The sequence below is a fragment of the Prionailurus viverrinus genome, unplaced genomic scaffold (assembly GCF_022837055.1).
Source record: "Prionailurus viverrinus isolate Anna unplaced genomic scaffold, UM_Priviv_1.0 scaffold_42, whole genome shotgun sequence".
Lineage (NCBI taxonomy): Eukaryota > Metazoa > Chordata > Mammalia > Carnivora > Felidae > Prionailurus > Prionailurus viverrinus.
Window position 1 is genome coordinate 3,407,452 of NW_025927609.1, and position 25,655 is coordinate 3,433,106.

Here is a 25,655-nt window from a genome sequence, read left to right on the forward strand (position 1 = left end):
GGGCGCGGCTGTGACATCTTACTGTGTTTTCAAAAATGTTACCGCAGGGGAAAATGCGTAAGAGATACGTGGGCTCTCTTGTACCTTTCCTTACAACTGTGTACTATTCTATAATTATTTAAAAATAGAAAGCTGGGGTGCCTGGGTGGCTCAGTCAGTTAAGCATCTGACTTTGGCTCAGGTCATGTTCTCGCGGTTTGTGAATTCGAGCCCCGCATCGGGCTCTGTGCTAATGGCTCAGAGCCTGGAGCCTGCTTCGGATTCTGTGTCTCCCTCTGTCTGCCCCTCCCCTGCTTGTGCTCTGTCTCTCGCACTGTCTCAAAATAAATAAACATTAAGGAAAATTAAAATAAAATAAAAAGCTAAGGGGAGCCTGGGTGGCTCAGTCGGTTAAGCATCTGACTCTCGATTTCGGCTCAGGTCACGAGCTCAAGGTTTGAGACTGAGCCCCGCGCTCAACGTGGAGTCTGCTTAAGATTCTCTCTCTCTCACTCTCTCTCTCTCTCTCTTTCTCTCTCTCCCTTTGTCCCTCCCTTGATCAAATGCACACACCCACACACACTCTCTCTCAAAAAAATAAAAATAAAAAGCTTGATAAAAAAAATATGATAGAATGGAATAGAAAAGTTAAGGAGCAATTTTCCTTTTTCCTTTGGACTCTCGACATCGTATCCTTTGAGCGTTTCTGGATTTTAATGCCTAAATCGAATGTCCAGCCCAAAAGCACTAGTAAAGATGTTTGTCCCCTCATCCTGTACCTTCTCATCTCTCATTCAGTCCCAGGGGGGGACACGGGTGTTCTGGTCTCTGTTAACAGCTATGCATCAGCCCAACTCAGGCCTTTACGTCCGCTGTTCTCAGAGGGGGCCCGAGAGGAGGCCGAGCTCCGGGTGATTACAGCCGCCGGGCACCATCACCCGCCACGGCACCGTGGCTCCCGCGTGCTTTAGATACTCGCACGGCCTGCATTCTTTGCAAGGGGAAAGAGGCAAAAATGCCTATGTGCGCAAAGGCCAACCACACCTGCACATCCACAAACAGCCCTGATCAGGAAGTGGATGCCTCCCCTCTCCACCAGGCTCGCTGGGACTCCTACAGCGGGCCAGCGTTTCCTCCCGGTGGATTTCAGAACTGAAAATGAACTGTGATTTCGTGTGTGGGAAGTCCTCAGGCCAGCGCCGGGCCCACGGTAAGCGCTGCCCGCGGGAGCCATCGGATGCCATTGTCATTAAATCACTGCGGGTCCTTGACAGCCACGAGCCCTCCTGGACACCCTTTCCTCCTTTCAGTGCCTGTCCTGGTGAGCCCCTGGGGGACAGGCTGAGCTCCGGATGGGGGGCACATCCTGCCTGCATTCTGTTGGCAACTTTGGAACCCTCTGATGGCTCTAAACCCCTGGATCAGGGGGAGCAGCAAGCAGTTTCAATCACAAATGTCAGTTATTCCCAACCTTCCCGGTTGGGACTCAGAAAAATCTGACACTATATAGGAAACTTACCTCTTTCTCCTAAATGTGGCATGGCACATATTGAATTTTAAAAATTAAAGCATATTTAGGTGTTTTGCTTTGAGAAATTCTTTTTTTGAAAAAAACTTTTCTTAACGTTTATTTTTGAGAGAGAGAGGGAGACAGAGCATGAGCGGGGGAGGGCAGAGAGAGGGAGGACACAGAATCGGAAGCAGGCTCCAGGTTCCGAGCTGTCAGCACAGAGCCTGACGCGGGGCGCGATCCCACGAACCACGGGATCATGACCTGAGCCGAAGTCAAGAGCCGGGTGCTCGACCCACGGAGCCACCCAGGGGCCCCAGCTTTGAGAATTTCTGAATCGCTTTGAGAGCAACCAGCAGCGACGCGGACGGCCGGGCACTTCGGGGCTGGAAAACGGGGGGTGTGGAAACGAGGCTCCGAGGGGACGGGAGGCCCGGATGAACCACCGCCGCCCCAGGCGACGGAGGCTGGGGAGAGCCAGCTGAGAGTCGCGGGCAGCCTGCTCGCCGTGCGGAGACCGCTGCTCCCAGCTCACCGTGGCTCCAGCACAGGCAAAGGATCTGGCTGCCCGACGGCCAGCGCTCAGGACACAGGCTTCGGCAGGCTCCCCGTCGCCCTCGCCAGGTCTGGGCTGCCTTCAGGGCGTCGTGGGCGCGTGTCCGGGGGCTTCCCAGGCGGCCGGCGCCGGCGGGGACGTGCCGTGGCTGGCAGACTGTCTCCCACGGCCGACTCTGGTTTGGTTCCAGGGCAACCCCGGAGGTTGGCGGAGGCCGGGTCCGGCTGCCAGGACGCTGTCAGATCAGCGCAGCCCTCAGGCCCCGATCTGCGCTCGAGTGGCCCCAGGACCCGGCCCCCGGGACAGAGCCAAGGGGACCCCCGGGGGCAGGCCGGGCACCCTCCCCCACGCCGTTTACCCAGCGGCTCCCGCGAGTGACCAGGGCAGAGTCCGCCGCTGCCCGACGACGCCTCGGCGGCTGCACACGGTTCTCGGGAAACCCGCCCCGCCTCTCCCAGTCCTTCCAGGAATTGTTTACTTGTTTCAGATAAATCCCGAGTCTCCCCCCCCCCCCCCCCCCCCCCCCCCCCACGGAACGACATGGAAATCTGGCTTAACTGATCGACAGCACAGCCCAACCGATAATTCCTCCTCTAAGGGGTGGTTTACACGATGCGCTAACCCGATCGGCAGCGAGCTGGCCGGGGCGCTTCTCCATCTTGTCCTGAACAGAATAACGGCGACGGCCGGGCTTTCGTCCTCCCTCACACACCTGAGCCGGTCTGCACCTGTGCCTTTCTCCCCTGGGCGAGTGACCGCAAACCGCGCCCTAGGACGCCGGCCCCCAAACCCGCAATCCGAGGGCAGGCGGCGTGGGGACCTCGGCCCCGCCACTGACCCCCGGCACGTGTGGGGTGCTTGCGAGTTCGGGCCAGAACCATCTCTCGGATGAGCAGGCCGGTGTCGCACGATGCCACTGCCGTGCTCCAGCGGCTCCTGTGACGCGGGAGCGGTGTTTCCCCTTGTCAGTCTCACCCGGGAGCAGTGGGGTGAGACGCTGAGCATCCTTCCAGAAACACGGACTGGAGACATTCTCCCAGAGCATTTACAAAACAAGACTCTCGTGCTCTCCCTTCAGAAAGGGGTATCTTACTTCGCGCTGGGGAAAAACCAAAGAGACGCCCCCGAGGCCCTGAAGTGAAGGTGCGCATTTCTGTCCCTCTTGCCCAGGGCTCTGCCTCGGGGGACAGGGAAGGGGAGTCCCCGCCCGCCCCTGCCCATCCCCTGCCCTGTCCCTCCTTCTCGGAGCGTCACCACCCTTCTCCAGGGAAGCGGAGGGGTGAACTCACCCCTGCTCTGGTGTCCCTCCCCCAGCCCTTCTAGCCGGCAGAGGACATTCTGGCCCAGGGCACAGCCGTCGGCAATTCAGTGTTTATGGACATCATAAAACAGACATGCAGAATGAGGATGTTTCCCTAATAACCCAGGAGCACAGTAAAGATATATGATTAACAGTGAACTCACCTTGCTTCTTAAAGGCACAGGTGCCCTTTCCAGGGTCTGTCCGACCGAGAAATCACTCATGTTTATCGGCAGCCAAAGGGACACTTCCCTGTGACTGGTGGTGACCTTGAGTGATTCCTCTGTCTCCTGTTTGCCGTCAGATGTAACAGAAAGCAAGGTGGCCCGAAGGACTCTGATGACCACATCTGAAACTCTGGAGCGTATCTTGTTACCGTCTTGCCCGGGCTACGTGCAGGGTCGTTAGGGACCCATGGCACCTCAGGGGCAGGAACAGGGTGGACCTTTTCCCCTTCCGGTTTTGGAGAGGGGGACTTGGTGTTCTGCATAGTTTAATTTGATCCCAGATGTCTGGACACGATTTCTCTCTCTGCCCCTCTCTCCTCCTTAGGCTTGGTTTGCAAGACAACTTACCCGTGAGGGGAGTTCCCTCTGGGGCAGCCAGCAGTGCAATTTTCCTTTATTGTTTTATAGACTGCAGCAACCACAACAATCTGTACTGAGCTCTTCCTATGGCCCAGGCACTGTCCTACGTGGTTTGCACAGATCGGTCATTTAATCCTCTGGGTAACCCGATGTGGCTGGGTGATAAAAGCGAGCAGCTTGAGTCATGATGTGGCCAAACTCATCCTGCCCTACCTGGGTCATGTTTCCATTTAGGGCTGTGAAGACGGGGCGGGATGGCGCTCACCCATGCGGGAAATATACTCCGCACACACTTCTCCTCTCTCAGAAACACCCTCCCCCATGGTTGATGAGGTGCGCTGTGCTTCTGAGGTAGAAGGGTGTGGGTATGATATTCTAGTGAGGATGCCCCAGAGGGATTTGAAGTTGGCAACAAGCAGTGGACTGTACATGTTGCTGGGACTCTGTCCACCGTATGATAACCTGCACATATCAAAACAATGTCACAAGATTAATTTTGGGGAGAATTCTGCAGGAGAAACCCTGGTCCAATAAATGAATTGGTTATAGTAGAAAAGACAAGGCTTTTGCAAAAATCTATTAAAGATTATAAAGACTGACAGACTAAAGGTTTCGCTCCATCTATGGACTCGAACACGTCGCACACGGTTGTAGGGGCTGTAGCAAGAGGAATGGAAAATGGCTAACTTACTGTTTGTAACAGCCCAAGATGGGAAGCGACATAAATATCCATGATGGGGGACTAGCTGGATAAACTATGGTACATCCCCATGGCTGGGCTGCTAGAGAAGGAAGGAAGACGGTTCCTAAGTTCTTTTGTGGAGTGAGCTTGCAGTGTGGGGTGGCTAGAATGTAAGCAGAAAGCTGCAGGTTCACGGGGTTGAGGGTTCAGAGGGCAGAGCCTAGGATTGTCAGAGAGAAAGTGGAAATGAAAGGGATAACTCTCAAAGAAGGAAGTCTGTGGTTGGGAGTGACCAGTTCTGTAAGAACTCCCTGTTCCTTCCCTAATCCATCTCTGAATTACACATTTATGTGCCTAGTAGGGTGAGAGAGCTTAGCACTGATATGTCTATATCAGTGCTCCCATATGGGAGACAAAGCTTGGAGTCTGAGTCCAGGCTTCTCTCTCTCTCTCTCTCTCTCTCTCTCTCTCTCAAAATAGATAAACTTAAAAAAACCAAAGCAACTCCCCCCAAACCAAAGTGATCACTCAACAATTTAGCTGCCAGCTCGAACAAAAACAAACACTCTTCAGAGGAAGATAACAAAATCCAGAGTCTCTGCAATGTATTATTCATAGTGTAAGTCTACACTAAAAAAGAGACATGCAAAGAGACAGGAAAATGTGATATGCAGTCAAGAAGAAAAATCACCCCCCAGAAGCCCAAGATGATGCGTATGTTGAAATTAGCAGACCAAACTTTTAATGAAGCAAAATTATAGTCATGTCCAAGGACTGTGAGGAAAGGATGTTAGTGGATAGTACCGGATGGAGACTCTCAAGACAGAAATCTATGACGAGGAATCCTATGAAAACTGTAGAACTTAAAAGTATATCTCCAAACATTCATGGATGGGCTTACAGCAGTTTGAGTGAACAGAAGAGTCAGGAAACTTGAGGACTGATGAACAGAAATTATGCAACCTGAAGAGCAGCAAAGAAAAGACATTTAAAAAAACACCCAGAGCTAACCACTTGAGGGATAATAGCAAATTTCTAACATATGTGCAATTAGAATCTCCGAAGGAAAGGTGAGATAGAATGCCACGTAGAATGCATTCCAAGAAATAAAACTGAACATTTCACAAATTTGGAGAAAACCCGAGTTTACAGACCATGGATACTCAATAAATACTAGGTAGGACAAACAAACAAACAAAAATACCAGGGCCGGGTGCATCATAATCAAACTGCCGCAATCCAAAGACAAAGGAAAAACACCTTGAAAGTAGCCAAAAAAAAGGACACGTTCTTTGCAGGGGAATAATGATAAAGGAAAAGCTGATTTCTTGTCAGAAACGACGAAGGCAGAAAAAAAGGATCCAACATCTTTGAACTTCCCTCAAAATACAAGACCAAAACCAAACCATGTATGCAGAATTTATACCCTGAGAAACCATCTTTCAACAGGAAGGCAAAACAGAAATATGTTTGGATAAGTAAAAGCTGACAGAGTCTGTCATTAGCAGTTCTGCATTGCAAGAAATGTTAAAAGAAAAAAGAAATTCTTCAGGCTGAAGGCCTAAAACACCAGTTAGAAGTTGGAATCTACAGGGGTAAATACAAGCACCCGAAATGACATACATGTAGGTAACCATAAAAAATTACTTTTAGGGGCGACTGGCTGGCTCAGTTAGAAGAGCGTGCAATTCTTTACGTTATTTTATTTTTGAAAGAGAGACAGAGTGTGAGTGGGGGAGGGGCAGAAAGAGAGGGAGACACAGAATCCGAAACAGGCTCCAGGCTCTGAGCTGTCAGCACAGAGCCCGACGCAGGGCTCAAACTCACAAACCACGAGATCATGACCTGAGATGAAGTCGGACGCTTAACCGATTGAGCCACATGGTGCCCCCACCCCAATTTTTTTTAATGTTTACTTATTTTTGAGAGACAGAGAGAAAGAAAGAGACAGAGTGTAAGCAGGGCAGGGGCAGAGAGAGAGGGAGACACAGAATCTGAAGCAGGCTCCAGGCTCTGAGCTGTCAGTACAGAGCCTGACATGGGACTTGAACTCATGAGCTGTGAGATCATGACCTGAGCTCAAGTCAGACGCTTAACTGACTGAGCCACCCAGATGCCCTTCTCAACATGTTTTATAAGGCCTTTATAACCATATATAAACATAACAAAGCCATTACAAGAAAAAAGTTACAAACCTATATCCCATTTGAACGTTAACACAAAAATCCTTAACAATTATTAATATTATTAGGAAATCAAATTTAGCAATATGTAAAAGAGAATACATGTTACATCAGGGTAGAGATCCTGTATACTTTTAAAAAACTCATTCCTAAGTATTTTTCAAGGAATACAAGTGCAGCAATCATGGAAAAACAAAGTTGTTTTAACGTTTAAAAATCAGTCAACGTAATTCGCTATCTGAACGGAATAAAGGAGAAAAATCATATGATCATCCACTAGATGAAGAAAGAGTATGTGACAAAATCTAATACCTGTTTATGATAAAAAAAAAACATTAGAAACCCAGGAATAAAAAGATTGCCGCAACCCATCTCAACAGATGCAAATATATAACACCTGATGCAGTTTACCAAGAATTTTGTCAAAGAACATTTGATGGAAAATGTTTATTAGCACCTAGGGGAAGAAGACGTGTTCAACCCCATAAGAGGCATTTACAACACACCTGTGGCTCATGTCACACTTGGTGGAGAGAGTGAACGCATTTCTCCTAAGGCTGGGATAAAGGAAGGGTGCCTGCCCTCATTTTTACTTAATTGTATCGGGCCACGAGACAAGTGAAAGAGATAGAAAACAAACAGAGGTCAAAGTGTCTCTATTATCAGAAGATATGATTGTTTTTATGGAAAATCCTAGGAATCTAGAAAATAACTACCCGAGCTAAGAAATGAATTAAGCAACGTCAGAAGATACTAGGTCAATATACGAAAATCTGCTGTATTTTTAGAATAATGAGCAGAAAACAAATGGAAAATTAAATTCAGGTCCCCTGGGCAATTACACTGGAAAACAGAAAATGCCATGGAATAGGTTTAACAAAAGATATGCAGGACTTTCATCTTGAAAGCTAAAAAACTTTGTTGAGGCAAGTTAAGGAAAACCTGAGTAAGTGGAGGGTGTACCATGTTCATGGGTTAGAAGACTCAGTATTAGTAAGATGTTAGCTTTCCCAAACTAACCTCTGTATTGAACGCAATCCCAATCAAAGTCATAGATTGTTTTTTAAAAAAGAAACTGACATGTTGATTCTTAATTCTGAAATTTGTAGGGAAAAGAAAAAGGCCCATATAACCAAAATAACTGTAAAAGAAACACAAATGTGGAAGGCTCCCTGGTTTCAAGCCCTAGCAGTTAAGCCAGTGTGTTATTGGTGTCTAGATAGACACACAGGTGGATGAAACAGAACAGAAAGACTACAAAGAGGCCCATGCATGGAGACAAATAATTTTCTAGAAAAGTGTCTAAGTGATTCAATGGAAAAAGGGAAGTCTTTTTAACAAGTGGTGCTATGATGACTGAATATACATACAGGGAAAAAAAAAAAAGGTCGATCCCTACCTCACACCACACACAAAATTAATTTAAATTGGATCACAGATTGGGGCTCCTGAGTGGCTCAGTTGGTGAAGTGTTTGACTTTGGCTCAGGTCATGATATCACGGTTCGTGGGTTGGAGCCCCGCGTCAGGCTCTGTGCTGACAGCTCAGAGCCTGCAACTGGCTTCAGATTCTGTCTCCAGCTCTCTCTGCCCCTCCCCTGCTTGTGCTCTGTCTCTCTGTCTCTAAAATAAATAAACATTAAAAAAATTTTTAATGGATCATAGACCAAAATATAATAGCTATCACTCTCAAATCTCCTAAAAATTTATCTTATCTCTTCTACCTGGGGGTAGGAGAAAGTTTCGTAGGGAAGACACAGAAAATACAATATATACAAGAAAAACTTGTTAAATTAGACTTTATCAGGTTAAAAATTTCTGCTCATCAAATGCCCTCATTAAGAAAATTAAAAAGGCAAGTCATGAAGTGGGAAAAAATATTTGACATACATATATCTGACAGATGAATTATATCCAGAATATAGAGAGTTTCCTACAAACCAGTGATAAAAACAACAAAAACAAAAAGACACACACTTGTTTACAAAATGAGCAAAACACATAGAACAGACACTTCACAAAGTAAGATGTTCAAACAGCCAATAAGCATGTAAAAACATGCTCAACAATAAGTCATCTGAGAAATGTGAATTAAGACCATGATGAAAGGCGCCTGGGTGGCTCAGTCAGTTAAGTGTCCGACTTTGGCTCAGATCAAGATCTTGAGGTTCGTGGGTTTGAGCTCCGTGTCGGGCTCTGTGCTGACCGCTCAGAGCCTGGAGCCTGTTTTGGATTCTGTGTCCTCCTCTCTCTCTGCCCCTTCCTGACTCTCTCTCTCTCAAAAATAAATAAACATTAAAAAAATAAATAAAACCAAAAAGACCATGATGAAATATGATGTTATACCTACTTGATGTCTAAAAACTTAAAAGCTGAGACGTTGTGTTGGGTTGTACGTGGAGCTCCCAGCTCACCTACACACGGCTGGTGGGATGTAATGCGGCACGACCACTGGGGCAAACAGTTGGCCAGTTTCTTATAAAGCCAAGCATCCATTTACCATATGAACCAGCGACATCGCTCATGGTTATGGCCCAAGATAACGGACAGGGATGCCTACAGTAAGATCTGTACGATTTTTACAGCGGTGCATGCTGAAATCACCCAGCATCCCTCAACAAGACAGCCAGCGGCGGGGAACTCACAGTGGAACACTACTCTGCAACATGGAAGTTAATAAACTACACGCATGCGTCTTAAAAACATGCATGCGTCTAAAAAACATGACACCGACAGAGTCCCCCATACGGAACAGCATCTATGGAATGACTGCGCTCCCGAGAAACTCCAGGACCAGGACCACGTGGTCTGTGCTGATGGAAGTCGGAACAGCGGTCTCCCGAGCGGGCACTGACTTGAAAGCAGGCACGGAGGACTTTTCAGAGTGACAGAACTGCTCTTCATCTCAGTGGGATGGGGGTTACACGCATGGGTGCTGTCATCGAGCTCATCAAACTGTGCGCTTCGGGCGTGCGCGTGTCTCAGCCGCACGGGATGCGGGCGTATGTGGCTTTGCCAGGTCCTCACGCGTGCCCAGAGGCAGACAGCGCTCGGAGCGGCAGCCTCCCTGAGGTCCTCAAGGTAATGTTCGGACCCCGCCATTTCTGCGTCACCAAATTCTGGGGGCAGGACACAGGTCCCCAAGGCCCCGAATGACTGTGTGATGCCCGAGTGTCTGGCAGCGACGTGCTAGGTGCCACTGCCTTTGCTGGTGGGACCGGGTCGTGCAATCCCGTGAGGACCCCTCGGGAGTGGGGTAAGCCCCTTGGAGGCGGCAGGGCAGCAGGGCTGGTTATCCTTTGTGTCTCAGGAGTGGCGCACGTCAGGGTGACCGAGGCCGTGATCGGGAGGCTCTTCAGGCGGAAGCGGAGCTAAGGATGGAAAATACTACGAAGAGCATTATTGTCTCATCAGCAACGCTGTGCTTATCTCCAGGCATGCACCAGACTCGCAGGGGACAGCAGCCAGCGACGTGTGCCGTTTTCGACCCCAGGGCCGTTCCTGTCCTAGGAAACGTCAGCAGTGCCAGAGAGGCGTGACTGCAGCCCCTGGGTCGTTACCGACGACAGCTACCGTTAACTGAGCACCTACCACATGCCAGGCGCCGGGCTAAACACTGTGCATGAATTCTGTCATCTGTCCTCCCAAGAACCCACGGGGTGGGTTCCCTGTTCTGCAGGGAAACTGAGGCGCCGTGTGGTAGGAAACCGTCCTGAGGCCATTTCACCCGACTGACAAGGGACTGGGGACAGCTCTCAGGTTGGCGCCTGGAAGCCGACCCACAGACGGGGAGATGGCTGCAGCAGGGACCCCAGCAAGCCCTGGAGGGCATGTGGGACTGAGGCAAGGGACAGAAGAGAATGCATGGAGGGCAAGTCAGCACAGGCCTGTCACGGGGTCCCCTGGGCAACCGTGACGGCCACCTCAGAGGGCCTCCCAGCACCGGCAAGGGCGCCGAGGTGCATTTGTCCTTTGGCCCCCTCTCGAGGCGGGGACTGCTCCCGGGGCGGCAAGCCCTCCCCACTTCTGGTGGGCCCTGTGCACGCGAGGTCCACAGGCAGGCCGGCAGCTTGGGTGGGAGGACGCCGTGGGCGCCCGTGGCACCAGCGGCCTCTGCTCTGCGCTGCTGGGCACCGGCTGGACTTTGAAAAAATGTCAGTATTTTATTTGACCCAATATATCTCATCTCAACGTGCATCCCATGAAAACGTGCACGCCCACGTTCCCTGCAGCATCACTTGCAACAGCCCTAAGTGGAACCCACCCCGATGCCGTCAGCTGATGAAAAAACGCGGCCCAACGTCTCGTGAGAACGTGGCTCCTCCGGGAACTGGAGCGCAGCACGACACCGAGGAGCCCGACGACGCTGCTCAGGGGAAGAAGCCAGACGCACAAGGCCGCGCACTCCATCACAGGAGGCATCCCGAACAGGCATCTCCATAGCAACGGTGGTTGCCAGGGACCGGGCGGAGGCGGGGGGCCGGGGGGGGGGGGGGGTTGGGGTGGGATGAAGTCAATGGGCGTAACTGCCGATAGGCACGGGAGTTTTTTGCGGGGTGACGGAAATGTTCTGGATCTAGACAGTGGTGGTGGTTGCACAAAACAAAATGAATGTACTAGAAACCATGGAATCTGTCACGTGAAAACGGCGCATTCCGTGTTTCTATCTCACAAGGAAAACGTGCAATCGGAGAACGAGTAGCGAGGTGTTGCACGTTCTTTTATCCATACGGAGTCTTCGGAATCCAGTGTGAGTTCCGCATTTGGACCGCGGTGCCCTTGCATACACTTGGTCCCCTCCTGGAAGAACAGCTCCGGGGTCCATCACCGCAGTGCTCTGCGGTGTTGGGATTTCAGCAAGCCACCACTCAGCCAGGGTGAGTCCCAGGCACTGTGCCTCCTGTTCCCTAAGTGGTGGCGAGCAAGTTTGGGGCGCTGGGTGTCTTGGAGAGACCCGAGCAGACAAGCACACGTGGGGACATCCAGACGGGCCCTTCTGGCAGGGACTCCCTGAATCTCGCACTAAATTGGGGAGGGAAAAGGGCAGGAGAACGCCCCGTGGACAGGGCTGCGTGTGGCCTGCTGGAATTCTGGGCAACGTTCAAGGCACGACCAGCACCTGTCACTCCCCCCAGCGACCTGTCACCTGTGACTTGCAAAACCACAGGCAGGCTCCGTAGGGGTGCTTCTGATGTGTCTTTACAGCTCACTTTCTCTGTCTGTCCTTGGGAACAAGGACAAGGAAGCTCTTGGAGGCCAGGCCTGGAGTCACCCCTGATCTCTGCCCAGGGGGACAGAAATGAAAGCCAGCCTCAGGGGCAGCCCCCACGGGGCGCCCCCACCGGCCCGCCGGATGAGAGGCCAGCAGAGGTGCAGCCGGGCGGTGCGATGTGTCCTGGTCCTAGGGATGGGCAGGGAACGGGGGGACCTGCTGTCAGTCCTAAAGTTGAAGACGCTCCCCTGGAGAAGCGTGGCTCTCAACACGTAGCTGTCGCCGCCCTGAGAGACCAGGGCTCCCCCAGGACCAGGTAGGAGCGTTGACCAAAACGTGGGGCCAGCGGGAAGGACGGCGACCCCCAGGAAAGGCCAGGCCAGGGGCCTCAGCAGCTGCATGGAAGTCTGGACCCCAGGCTTCTACTTCCTTTCCTGACCTTTTTCCTGCCATTGTGACTGTGGCCTGTTGATTCACGGGCAGCTGGGGCTCCTTCCCGCCACACTCAGGGCGGCAAGGCCGGGGCTGACGACTGACCCTGGGAGAGGCTGAGAGGCTCTGGAAGCAAGGCCGGGCTGGGCGCCGGTGCGTGGGCGAAGGAGGGGCATTTCCTGCCGAGAGCCGAGAGTTCCCATTCGCAGAAAAAGCTCCAGACGGAAAGACACAGCGCCATTCCCTGACCTGTCTCAGGAAGGCTCGGACCACGGGGGTCTACCTGATACCAACTCTTTTCCCAGAGGAAAACCCAGGATACTGTGCATTTGTAGACAAGGGGTCCTCGTGCACCAGGGTGTGAGCCTGCCCATCAGTGTGCAGACGGCGAGCGCGGACCGCCCCGCGCGGGTGTTCACGGTGCTGGGGGATGCGCACGTTTGGAGGACACCGCTCGCCGTCACTGCAGAGAACACATGCCTTTGTGCCAGCTCCCGCGGGAGGCTGAGTGAGTCCCCACACGGTCAGGTGCACTCCAGCTTTTGCTAAGTTCTTTCTCTTAAGGAGCACAGACCCACTTCCACGGGTCCAAGTTGGGCCCCGAAGTTACACAAAAATCCCTCCTTATTCCTCCAGAGACAATCTTGTAAACACCTGGGCACGCCTGCCACGCCCCCCAGGCTTCCTTCCCGAAGCTCATTCCTGTCCGGGCGGCTGCGCACTCGGCCTGTTTTTTGCTTCGTTATTCCTCAAAGGCTTCATTATTCTGGCCCCTCCACTCGGGATGGTGACAAGCGGCCAGCGTCCTTCTTCCGATGGAATCCTGTGCCCGAGTGTGGTGTCCCGGGGCCCCATCCTGGGTCCCTCATGCTAGCTCCCTGCCTCCCTGGTGAGCTCATGGAGCCCGGGCTGCAAACACTGCCAGCACCATCACTGGCAGGGCCACGGCACATCCCCAGTGAGGGCTGGGGGACGGGGGAGCCGCAGGCTCTAGTCACATCTACTCAACACTGGTGCCCACAGCCACACCGCGCGGAGATGGCCCAATGTGAGCCGCCTTCTCCTCCCGTGTGCCAGACGCCCTCAGCCTGTTCCCACGTGGGGGGTGCCGTTCCGTCCCCTCAGTGACTCTGTGGGCTCCTCTGATTCCTCTTTGATGTCCCATGTCCACTCAGGAAATAAGCAGGGCTCTTCCCTCAGAACACGCCAGAATCTGGGGGCGTCTGGGGGGCTCAGTCGGTTAAGCGTCTGACGTCGGTTCAGGTCACGGTCTCACGGTCCGTGACTTCAAGCTCCCCGTCAGGCTCTGTGCTGACGGCTTGCAGCCAGGAGCCTGCTTTGGATTCTGTGTCTCCCTCTCTCTCTCTGCCCCTCCCTCGCTCACAACTCTCTTTCTCTCTCTCAAAAATAAACACTAATAGTAAAAAAAAGAGAGCATACCAGAATCTGGCCACTCCTCACCACCCCCGCTGCCTCCATGCTCCTCTCTGCCTACGGGAATTACAGCCTCCTGATGGGCCTTCAAAGTCCCACATGATGAGCCCCTGACACCCCCAACCTTATCTCCAGGAGTTCAAGGGACACCCTGGAGGCATCACGCCTTAGCAGTAGGACTGAACTATCCCTGGATCCTGGTCCACTACAACCATCCTGGCAAAGCCTAAAGGCAGGTCTCAAAGGCATCAAACTGAATTGTAAGTAACTGAACTGCCTGCCAGGACAGAACCCACACTCTTTAATGGGAGAAAACGAAATCCAGATGATCAACAATATAGCAAAAAAAAAAAAAAAAAAGCAAATGTGGATTTATACAAAGAAATATAATTGACTGTTGAAAGCAAAAAATGAGTAACAGTGGATTATGGGCCTAAAAACATATGTAGCACACAAGTAAAATGTATGACATAGAGCACAGGGTGGGGGCACACACAAGCACATGGCTCTGAGACCCCACTCCTTCAAGAAGTGGCAGGACACAATTTAAAGGAAGACTGCGATACGTCGGTGATACCGATTGTGAAACCAAGGGCAGCCGAGAAGAGACAAAGAAGTACAGTTTAGAGACCAAGAGTGGAGAAAAGATGGTCAGTATCCAGAAGACATAAGAAAAGAGAGAAAAAAATTAAAAAAATAATGAATGAGATAAGCCAAAATGAGTGGCAAGGTAGCAGCAAGATAACCCTGCTGTATCTATGATTACTTTTAATGTAAATGGTTTCACGGCTCCAGTTGAAAGGCGGAAATTGCCAAGATTGATAAATGTTGCCAATAAGAAACCTGCTTCAAATACAGAGGCACAGACACAGTAAAATAAAAAGATAGAAAGGGTATAATATGTGAGCACTAAAGCCTAAGGAAGCTGGGGTGGCTGCATTAATATGAGACAAGGAGGACATTCAAAGAATAGTACCAAGGACAAAGGCCACATTTTTGGAAGGATAAAGGGATCGATCCATCAAGAGTACAGAACAATCCTAAACAAGTACGCACCCAATAACAGGAAGGGAAACACATGCAGCAAACCTGACAGACTGAGAAAAGCAATGGATACATCTACAAGGCATTTGTATATTTCAACGCCCTGCTTTCAGCAATTGATGGAACAAATAGACAGAAAATGAAGGCGGAGGAAACTTGAACTACCCTATCAACTCACTCGACCTAACTGATATTGGTGGCATATTCCGCTCCGTAACAGCAGGGTTCACATTCTCCTCAGGTGTATATGGAACAATCCCCAAGCCACACCATGCATTCCAATACATTAGAAAAGACAGAAGCCATCCAGGGTCCACTTAAAAACAATTTTTTTTTAATGTTTATTTATCTTTGAGAGACAGAGACAGAGTGTGAGCGGGGCAGGGGCAGAGAGAGAAAGACACAGAATCTGAAGAGGCTCCAGGCTCTGAGCTGTCAGCACAGAGCCCAACGCGGGGCTCAAACTCACAAGCTGTGAGATCATGACCTGAGCCGAGATCGGACGCTTCACCGACTGAGCCACCCAGGCGCCCCAAGGGTCCACTTTTAACCGCGGTGGAATGAACTGAGACATCAGTAACAGAAAGGTAACTGGAAAATACACAACCATCTGCAAATTAAACAACACGCTTCTAAATAACAAATAGATCCAAGCAGGAACCCCAAGGTAAATTAGAAAATATTGTGAGCTGAATAAAAACGAAAACGCATCGACATCTATGAGATACCGCTAACTTATATTTAGAGGGCTATCGTTAGCTTCGAATTATTATAGAAAAAAGAGAAAGATCTAAAATTAATGATCTAAGCTTCCGCCTTCAGAAGCTGGAAAAAGAGGAGCAAACTAGATGTGGAGTGGGTAGGAAGGAAAGGAAATCAAAAGGATGAGAGGAGAAATCAGTGAAAGAGGAACCAAATAATGGAGAAAACCAATGAAGCTCAAAGCTGGCTCTTAGAAAAAAGAAATCAAGAAAATGTATAAATCAGACTGACTCGAGAACGGAGAAGGTCTACCTTCTGGGTATCTCGGATGGAAAAGCAGAGTTCATGCCAATGCCATGGACATAAAGGGGATGACCAGCACTTCCCAGACTCCATCCGGCCAACAAATTCTTAGATGAAATCTCTGCTCGAATGGGTACCACTTCCTGAAGTTCATTCCAAGTACACAGAAAACCTGGGCATACTTGTCTCTTAAAGACACCGGATTCATAATTTAAAACCTTCCAACAAAGAAACTCGAAGCACAGAGGATTCCCTGGTGAATTCTAGGACACATTTAAGGCAGAAATAGTGCCATCCCTGTACAAACTTCCAGAAAGCAGGAGGGCGGAGCACCTCCCCACTTCCCACGAGGCCGGCATCACCCTAATGCGAAAACCAGATGAACATACTGTACGAAAGTAAAACTATGGAATCCTTGCTGATACAGATAACAAAAACCTTTCACAAAACGTATTTAAATTGAATCCAAAGCAAAAAGATAGTAGACCGTGGCCAAATGGAATTTACACTAGGAATTCAAGGTTAAAGTTTTACAATCAATCAGTACGTCCACCAGTAACAGAACAGAGGAGTAAAAAATGTGATCATCTCAATAGAGGCAGAAAATGTATTTGACAAAATCCAACACTAATTTATGATCAAAACTCTCAACCAATTAGGAATTAAGGGGAAAAAAACCCCACAAAACCCTCAACCCGAGAAAGGGCATCTACAGAAAAACCCTATAGCTGACATCATAACCGATGGTGAAAAGCTTCACTTTGTCTCTAAGATGAGAACAGAGCAAGAATATGCATTCTCACACCATGTGCTTCTCTCCTATTAGACATCCCAGCAGGAGCAGCAAGGCAAGAAAGAGAACAGAGACAAAAGACATCCAGTCTGAAAGGAAGAAGCAATTCTCTATCTGCAGATGTCGACAATCATAGGAAATTGGCAAAAAGGTACTAGGTGTACTGAATGAGCTTAGCTAAATCAATACACAAAACCAATTATATATATTTTTTAATTGTTTTTTTAATCTTTATATATTTTTGAGAGAGGGACAGCACGTGAGCAGGGGAGGAGCAGAGACAGAAGGAGACACAGAATCCAAAGCAGGCTCCAGGCTCTGAGCTGTCAGCGCGGAGCCCGACGCGGGGCTCGAACTCACGAACTGCGAGATCATGACCTGAGCCGAAGTCGGACGCTCAACCGACTGAGCCACCCGGGCGCTCCCAATTATATTTTTTATAAACAAAAAACTGCTGGGAATTGAAATAAAAATCCATTGACAGTAACATTAAAATATTAAACACTTAGTGATAAATTTATTAACACAGATTTAAGAACTTTACATTGACAACTATGTTATTGTGAAACATTAAAAGAAACCCAAATAAATCGAGAGATACCACATTCATGAATCAGAAGACTCAGCAATGTAGACAGTAACTCTTTTCAACTTGTTCTGTGTATTTAGTACAATTTCAAAGTCCCACTGAAAGAATTTTTTTTTTTCATGGCAACTGACAGACTGATACTAAAATTTATTTGAAAATACAGGGAACCCGGAACAACAAAAGATGTCATGATAGCTCGATGGGGGGAAAGGACTGTCTTTTCCACAAACGTTCTGGAACAAATGGATATCCATGCAGAGAGAATGAATCTCAGTCCTTTCCCGCCCCGCGTGAAGGTGGGCTAGACTGAGCGACGTCCTTCCAAAGAGCAGAGTAAGGAAGGGGAAAACAGCAACTCGGCAGTGGGGAAGCCAGGGATTCAAAGGGCTATCGTGGGCCCCCTCATTCTTTCCCCAGATCCATACCCTTTGGCTGATCTTGAAGAAAACCTCAGACAAACCCAGCCTGGGGGACATTCTATAGACTCTCCAAAGTGTCTGAGTCAGACGGCCCTGTCAGACGGGGCCAATGGAGAAGACCCAAGGGCCAGTGTGACACAGACGGCACCGTGGCTTGGATGCTGGACAGAAGACGGACATCCAGAGAAAAACTGGTGAAATCCGAATAAAGTGTGGGGTTGAGTTAATAAAAAAAAAGTCACATTCATTATCAAGTCAAGGGCTCGATTGCTTTTTGTTTTAAAAAAGGAATTTTCCTTCTAGAAAAAGTTAGAACTCCTATTTTATTCTAACATCTACTATCAAGAGAATTGAATTAAGAGTTTTCAAAGAGCTACTGAAGCATTCAAAACATTTATTTTATTTTCAGTTTATTTATTTATTTTGAGAGAAAGAGTGCAAGTGGGGGAGGGGCAGAGAACGAGGGAGACAGAGAATCCCAAGCAGGCTCGGCATTATCAGCACAGAGCCCCGAGTGGGGCTTGAACTCATGAACTGAGAGATCATGACCTGAGCCGAAACCAAGAGTCAGACACTTAACGGACTGAACCACCCAGATGCCCCAAGCATTAAAAAAATTTAAAGCAATCAGTGCCCACATGTAAACGCTGTCACTTAAAAATTTTTTTTGAAAATTTTTTTATTTTTGAGAGACAGAGCATGAGCCAGGGAGGGGCAGAGAGAGAGAGGGAGACACAGAATCCGAAGCAGGCTCCAGGCTCCGAGCTGTCAGCACAGAGCACGACACGGGGCTTGAACCCACGAACCGTGAGATCGTGACCTCAGCCAAAGTCAGATGCTTAACTGACTGAGCCAACCGGGCACCTCTATCAATTTTTCCTTTGGTGGATGTGATTTTTGTTGGCAAGTCTGAAAACTCTTCCCCTTAGATCCAGAAGATTTCCTGTTTTTTATTTTTTAAATGCTTATTTATTTTTGAGAGAGAAGGAGAGAGAAAGAGAGAGAACGAGCAAGGGAGGGGCAAAGAGAGAGACACAGAATCCAAAGCAGGCTCCAGGCTCCGAGCCGTCAGCACAGAGCCCGATGCAGGGCTCGAACCCACAAACTGTGAAATCATGCCCTGAGCTGAAGCCGGATGCTTAACCAACTGAGCTGCCCAGCACCCAGGTGCCCTGACAACTGTCACCTTAAAGATGAGACAAGGTGCAGACACATAAGTGCCTCATCCCGGCCTGCATGGGATGGGTGGCTTCAAAATTCTATTCTGTGGCCATCAACCTTATAAAAATCAAAATTAAATTAACTTTACACTTTAAAAAGGAAAATAAACCTCGACTTCTGTCTCAGGCCATACGCAAAAGTCATCTTGCAAGGGATCACAGCCCTAAAGGGACAAACTAAAAATACAAAACCTTCGGGAGAGAGAACGGCAGAAAACCTCACAGGGAGGGGACGAACGAGGATTTCTCGGGTAGGGTACCGAAAAGCACAAACCATAAAAAGATCAAAATTGATAATCCGGGCCGAATCAGAATGGAACACTTCTCCTCATTGAAAGATACGGCTAAGAAAGCAAAGGAGCGAGTTCCAGGCTGGGAGAAAATATTTATGATACGGGTCTGCCTAAGGGTGTGGGTCTCCAATAAATCAGGGACACTCACTGTTCAATAATAAGGAAAGCAGTCACCTACCACGACGGATCATGACAGAAGATTTATGACCGGTTAGTAAATACATTCGCCATCATTAGTCACTGGGGAAGCATAAAGTCCAACCACACGCAATATCACACCACACCCATTAGAATGATTAACTGACGACTCCGAGCGCGGCCGGGGACTGCTCACCCCTGGTGGCTGGGAGGGTCAGGCGGTGCCGCCACTTTGGAAAAAACGATGGGCAGGCTCTTCGGCGAATTACTTAACGCTACGACCTAGCGGTCCCGTTCGATCCGAGAGAAATGAAAACGTCCGTCCCCACGAAGGCATCCACCTGAATGCTCATGGCGGCCTGACCCTAAAAGCCCCCAGAGTGGGAATAACCCGCTGTCCTTCAACAGATGGGTGGGGAACCACCCTGGGGTCCAGCCACACCAGGGAACACTACCCAGCGATACAAAGGAATGAACCACTGGGGCAGCTGACACACACACAAGTCTCAAAGCCGTTAGGCCGAGTCAAAAAGCAGGAGGCATCCTATGTAATCTCTTTTATACAAAGCTCTTGAAAAGCTAAATCTACGGGGTCAGAAAGCAGGTGGGTTGCTGACAGAGGCCAGGGGTCATGGGCGGGGGTGGGGGGGGCGGTTAACTGGGAAGGGACACAAGGGAACCTCTTCGGGTGACGTAAATGTTCCGCGTCTTGGTTTCGGGAACGGTTACAAGGGGGTATGCATTTTTCAAAGCTCATCAAAATATGCACTTAAATGGGAACATTGTATTCTGCATGAATCATACGTAAATACGAGAGAGAAAAGATCCAGAAGGAAATGGGAATTTACCACCGTGACACCACTGACCGCACCCGGCGTCCCGGGGGCTGGGGGCTGGGGGCCGCGGACGGCCCACGGCCTGACGAGCGGACTTGGCGGCTCATGGGTCTGAGCGCGCAGGCCAGACTCCGCGCCCAGGAAGACAAGGGCGGACTGTCACCCAGGGTCTGCTAAGTCCGTGGGGACGGCCTGGGAGGGAGGCCCCCGAGGGGTCGTCAAGGGTGGAGCGTAACACAGGGCTTCAGATTCGGTAACAGCACAGGGTTTACGTTCAAATGCTTACCTAATATATATTCAATCACAGGGGCAGCCTGGAGCCTTCTTTTTTTTCTCTTAATTTTAAAAATGATAGCAGGGCCTTACCAGACAGCTGCTTGATGGCCACTGGTCTCACTTTGTACGGGGTGCTGCAAGACAGAAGACAGTTCTCTGTGAGATGCCGTCCGAGGTGCTCCCAGCACGCCTGGTACGGGAGATAAGCACTCGGGAGAAATTGGAATCCAGCGGATTAGGGTTTTTTTCTGAAATTAGTTTCTCTGGCTGTTCTGAGCTTCCTCGTTCGGAAGAATTCCGAACACTTTAAACATATCATTTAAATGATGAACTTCCTCTCTGATGTTCACGTGTGGTGAATTCAACAAACTTGGCGATCGGGACCACTGACGCTCGGGTGTGGGATCCCGCCGGGAAGGGCTCCTGTGCCCACGTCCGTGCCAGCACCTGACTCGCACAGGGAAGGCGCTCTGCCCCTGGCCCGGTCCGAGCTCCCGACGGCCACATCTCCCAAGTGCACGAGAGCGGGTGGTGTCAGCCGCCCGGGTGAACATGCACGGGCATCTTGGTGACGCCATCCCCGGTCATCACGAGGCCCCGAGGGGATGGACACAGAAGGTTTGCCCCTGACACACCAGGACTTACAGCAAGGGACGGGGGGAGGGAAAGACGACTGACCAACAGAAAATAGTTCAAAAGCATAGGCAATAGCTCATAATAGTTTTTTAAAGAGGAACCTCAAGAGAGAGGCTGTTTGGGTTTTTGGTTTTGTGTTTTGTTTTTTGTTTTTTTAAGCAAAATTGCAAAACCTTGTGACAGGCAGGCTGCAAGGACACAGGGAAGCAGGTGAAAAAGCATCACTGGGGGAGTATGGACGGTCACAGCCTTGGAAGGAGTCCTGGCAAGACCGGTTAACAGGCCCACGCGTGATCCTTGATCTTCACAGGCCATCACATGACCTTGACTCAGCGCAAGAATTTAGGAACAAACGTACCAGATGAAACCTTGCTAGCCCGTGGGGATATCGTCCCGTGTCCTGTGTTCAGGTCGTTACTCAATAAATTGTTCCCGGAGGGCTCACAGGTCAGGTACAGGTGACAAAGACAAAAATGCTCCTGTCCTCACGGAGGTAACGTTCCGCGTTCAAATACGCATTAGAGGGCCAGGTGTTCCTGCACTGCTTGAATGGCTAAGCTCTAGAAATTCTCTGGCCCCAGTCAACAGGGGGCTGAGGATGCACTGGAGGCATCTGGACAATGTCCTGTGGCCAACAGGCCCCGAAGCAGGCCGTGCCGGGAGCACTGTGATGAAGCTGTGTTTGGGGCCGAGTCTCCTGGAAGGTACACGGGGCTCGGCTGAGGGGCACCTGGAGGCAGAGACCAGGCGTCTGTGCATCGCAAAGCCCGGAGGAGGGGTAGGACAGTCCAAAGCAAAGGCTGGCTGGGAGCATCTAAAGAAGGCATTAAGGGGAAACGTATTTTGAAGGAAGACTCAGACGATTATGATATTTGCTTTGAAATGAGCCCAAAAGTATCGGCCTGAGGGCCACCGGGACCCCGCTTCTCATCAGTAGCCAGGTGGCCAGTCACGAGCCCTCGGAATCTGGAGAAGAGACCCTGGAAAGCTGACAATCACAGGAGCACCAGCACCAGCCCTGTCCCGTGAGATGGCTCCTGAGTCTGAGGCTGGGGAAGCAAGCAGGTGACGAGTGGCTGCGAATGTCTTCAGAAGTGGAAGACGCTGGAGAGACAGCCTGACCACATGCACGGCCTACTTGGCCACTGTTTGCTGGGAAGAAACAAGATTCCAGCACTTTCCCAGAGAGGAAAGCCCTGTGTCTGGTGGACACGGCTTTCTGGTGAGCACCGACCTGGGGTCAAGGGCAGTCTCTTATGTTTTCCACACTCTATACCAGTGGCTCTCCCCCAGGGCTGTATACTGGAATCACCTGGTGACACTGAAAAAATCCCTCAAAAATTCACATTTACTGGGCGGGTCCTAGCGGGGTCTGGGCCTCAGGGCCTTTGCGATGCTCTCTGGTGGTTTTGATCAGCGGGAGGGCTGCAAGTCACTGGGTTAGCGGCACTGGACCCCCAGGCAACTAGAGAAGTGGCCTGGAGAGACCTGGGGCAGGCGGGGTCTGGGGGCCCCTGGGATGGGACCTGGGAAGTGGCATCCACCCAGCATCGCCACCTCCACCTGGGAGCCGAGAGAACGGCAAATTCTGGGGCCCCAGCCCAGATCCAGAGCGTGAGGACCTGAGGGGTGGGCAGGGAGGGGAGGGAGGACGGGAAGTCTCCTGTGCAGCTGGTGGGGGGCTGGTGACCTGTGAGCAGGACGGGTAGCTCTGGAAAGAAAATGCCAGAGAGCACAGAAACCCGGGCTTCTTAAGTTCGGCTCCTCTGGTGTTTCAGGCAGTGGGTCTCTGCATGGAAGCCACCCTGCGCATAGTAGGGCCATCCTGCGCACAGTAGGTCTGTCCTGGGCATAGTATGACCATCCTGTGCACAGTGGGACCATCCACACAGTGGGACTGTCCCGTGCACAGTGGGACTGTCCCGCACACAGTGGGACCATCCTGAGCATGGTAGGGCCATCCTGCACACAGTGGGATGGGTAGCAGCAGCCCTACTCTCCGCCCACCGCCCCAGTTGTGACAGCCACAGTGTCTCCAGACACTGCCCAGTGTCCCCAGGGGAACAACGCCTCCCCTGCCGAGAGCCACTGGCGCAGAATAAAGTACAAAGCAGACATTCGGAAGCCACCAAGTACAGACAGACAAGCTACGGACAAACCGCTGTTGAGAAGAAATGCCGTTTCGCTCAGAGACCAGCTTGTGCTGCTTTGAGTGGAACGCCTCCCCCCCACCCCAAGGTCAGTCTAGTCTGTGGACGTCGGGGGTGACAGGTCGCTCAAGACTCAGCTCCTGAAGCGCGATCTGGCCGAGCGTGTGCCGTGATTTACGGGACTCACGCTGGAGTCTTTGGGGAGCAGGTTGGCGCCGCTCTTTCCGGGGAGCCCGCGGCTGGCAATCGGAGCCCGAGGGTGTGGGGCAGAAGCTCCCGACGGGCGGAATTTGGGAAGACCGATGGGCACGGTGGAGGGGAGGCCTGGCGGAGGCAACTGGGTGCGTGGGGAAGGACAGCGCCCACCACGGCTCACCGAGCCTGAGAGACGGTGTGGCTACGAGGACGGTCGAGGACTTTGTGCCTCCCAGCGGCTTCGTGTGGCTCCTTGCACTGAAGCCTTAAGCTGTGCGGGGGAGGGTCTGCGCCCTGGGCAGGGCCTGGGGGACCCGGCACCCAGCCCGGGGCACCTCTGGGTGCTCAGGTGTGCACACACCTTGGGTGGGGGGATCCTTCTGGGGGCCTCCAGTGAGGGTCTCAGACCACCCCATCACATGGAGCCCAAGTGTTTCCAACTGTCACTAAGCACCGTGGGCCCTCCAGCTGCTGGGGCACGAGTGGGGCCCGCCTGGGGCATGCTTTCTCCTTCAGGTTGGGAATGGCCGGCAGGGCTCAGTCATCAGGTGGGACAGCCCAATGGCCGGAGTGACAAATGTCCCTCGGAGCAGATGTTCAGTGGGAAGCAGGAGCGGGAGAGGGGCGGCGGTGGGGGGGCTCTTGAGGGGCATCCCCTGTGGACCCTGCTCGCCCACCTTGCCCAGCCGCAGACACAGAGCAGAGGCCCCGGGGACTCGGTAGGTGGCTGGGCCAGGGGGCTGCTCAGGGAGGGGAGGGGCCCCTGCCCAGAGGCCTTGTCCTTCTTCCCACCACATGGCGGGCTTGGACGATTTTATGAATGTTCATGTTTGCAAATGTCCCTTTCACTTTCCAGGTCACCCGCAACCGCTCCTCAGGCCCCCAGGCCACCCCCCCCCCCCACCTCCTGTGCACACTGGTCTGGGCAGGCAGCACCGGGCCACCACCAGATCTTGCTCCAGTGTGAACACAACACCCCTGGGGATGTGGTCAGGGAAACTTCTGGAGGCAGACTGTGGGGCCGTCAGCGCAGGGCCCTGGGACCTGGCTTCACTGCTCCTCGCCTGCCTTCCATGCCTCAGTTTCCCCATCCGTGGCTCCTCAGAGGACTCTTGTTGAGAGCGAGCCCTCCTGAGCACTGTTGCAAATGTGACTGTCTTGGGGAGGGACTGGTCTGCAAAGGAACAAGCTTCCCTCGCCCCTCGCCCCACCCCTACCCCATCTTTGGCTTAAATTCGGATTTTCCTACAGCAGCAAATTGCAAGGACAATCTAGAGCCCCTCCCGCGCGTGTAGAGAAGCGTCAGAGACGCCCCAAGAACCCCGAGCTGCCGAGGCCGGCCGGCTGCCGCTTACCGTTCTGAATTGGCAGGCATGGTGGGGTCGATGGACACCATGGCGTCATCCGCGGTCAGCAGAGAGATGGTTGTGTTCCTGGAAGATACACCGCGTCAGCGTCCCCACGCGCAAAAGGGCAACAGGGGTCCCGGGGCCAGCCCGGCTCCCAGACACGACACTTGCGTTTGTAACACGCAAGCGGCCGTGCGTAATTCCAAGTGGGGTTTACCTTGTCCTTTCTTAAGTAACTTAAAATAATTTTTGTTAAAGTTTATTTTATTTTGAGAGAGAGAGAGCACAAGGTGGGGAGGAACAGAGAGAATCCCAAGCAGGCTCCGCACTGTCTGCGCAGAGCCCAACACGGGGCTGCGTCGCACAAACCGTGAGATCGTGACCTGAGCCAAAATCAAGAGTCAGCTGCTTCACCGACCGAGCCACCCAGGTGCCCCCGTTTTTAAGTAATTTAAAATGGGAATCGGAGGAAGTCTAGGTTACGGAGTCGGGAGATCAAGGAGACGGCAGCCAGACAGCAAGGAGCGTTTATGTTGGCCAACGACGAGTTCGGTTTGCTCCCCGACCGCCCTGTGGGGGCCCGTGTAAGCGGGGCACGCTCTCCTATGAAGCAGTTTCGAGTGCGTGAGCTGAATCTTCCCCCGACCTCTCGCCCCTGGGGTCTCGCCTAAGCCGTGTGGCCTTGACCATGTTATTTAAGCTTCTCTGCCCTTCTGTGGCGTGCACGGGGTTGTGGGGGGGTGATACCCAGATCCCGGGTTGTCCTCAAGAATTATACACGTGTATTGTTCAGCAGAATGGTCAGGGAAAGATGCCCGGGACTGTGGGCCAGTTTTGC

General features: G+C 51.4%; 1 protein-coding gene across 2 annotated transcripts in view; it reads right to left on the bottom strand.

The window, feature by feature from the left end:
• PDE9A (phosphodiesterase 9A) overlaps nt 1-25,655 on the bottom strand; it is an 89,360-nt gene that overhangs the window by 34,334 nt on the left and 29,371 nt on the right. For both annotated transcript variants that reach the window (XM_047846983.1, XM_047846984.1), the window contains exons 3-4: nt 24,824-24,901; nt 20,578-20,621 (exon numbers count right to left, since the gene is read on the bottom strand). In XM_047846983.1, the coding sequence (XP_047702939.1) occupies nt 20,578-20,621; nt 24,824-24,901 (122 nt within the window). The remainder of the gene's footprint in view (nt 1-20,577; nt 20,622-24,823; nt 24,902-25,655) is intronic.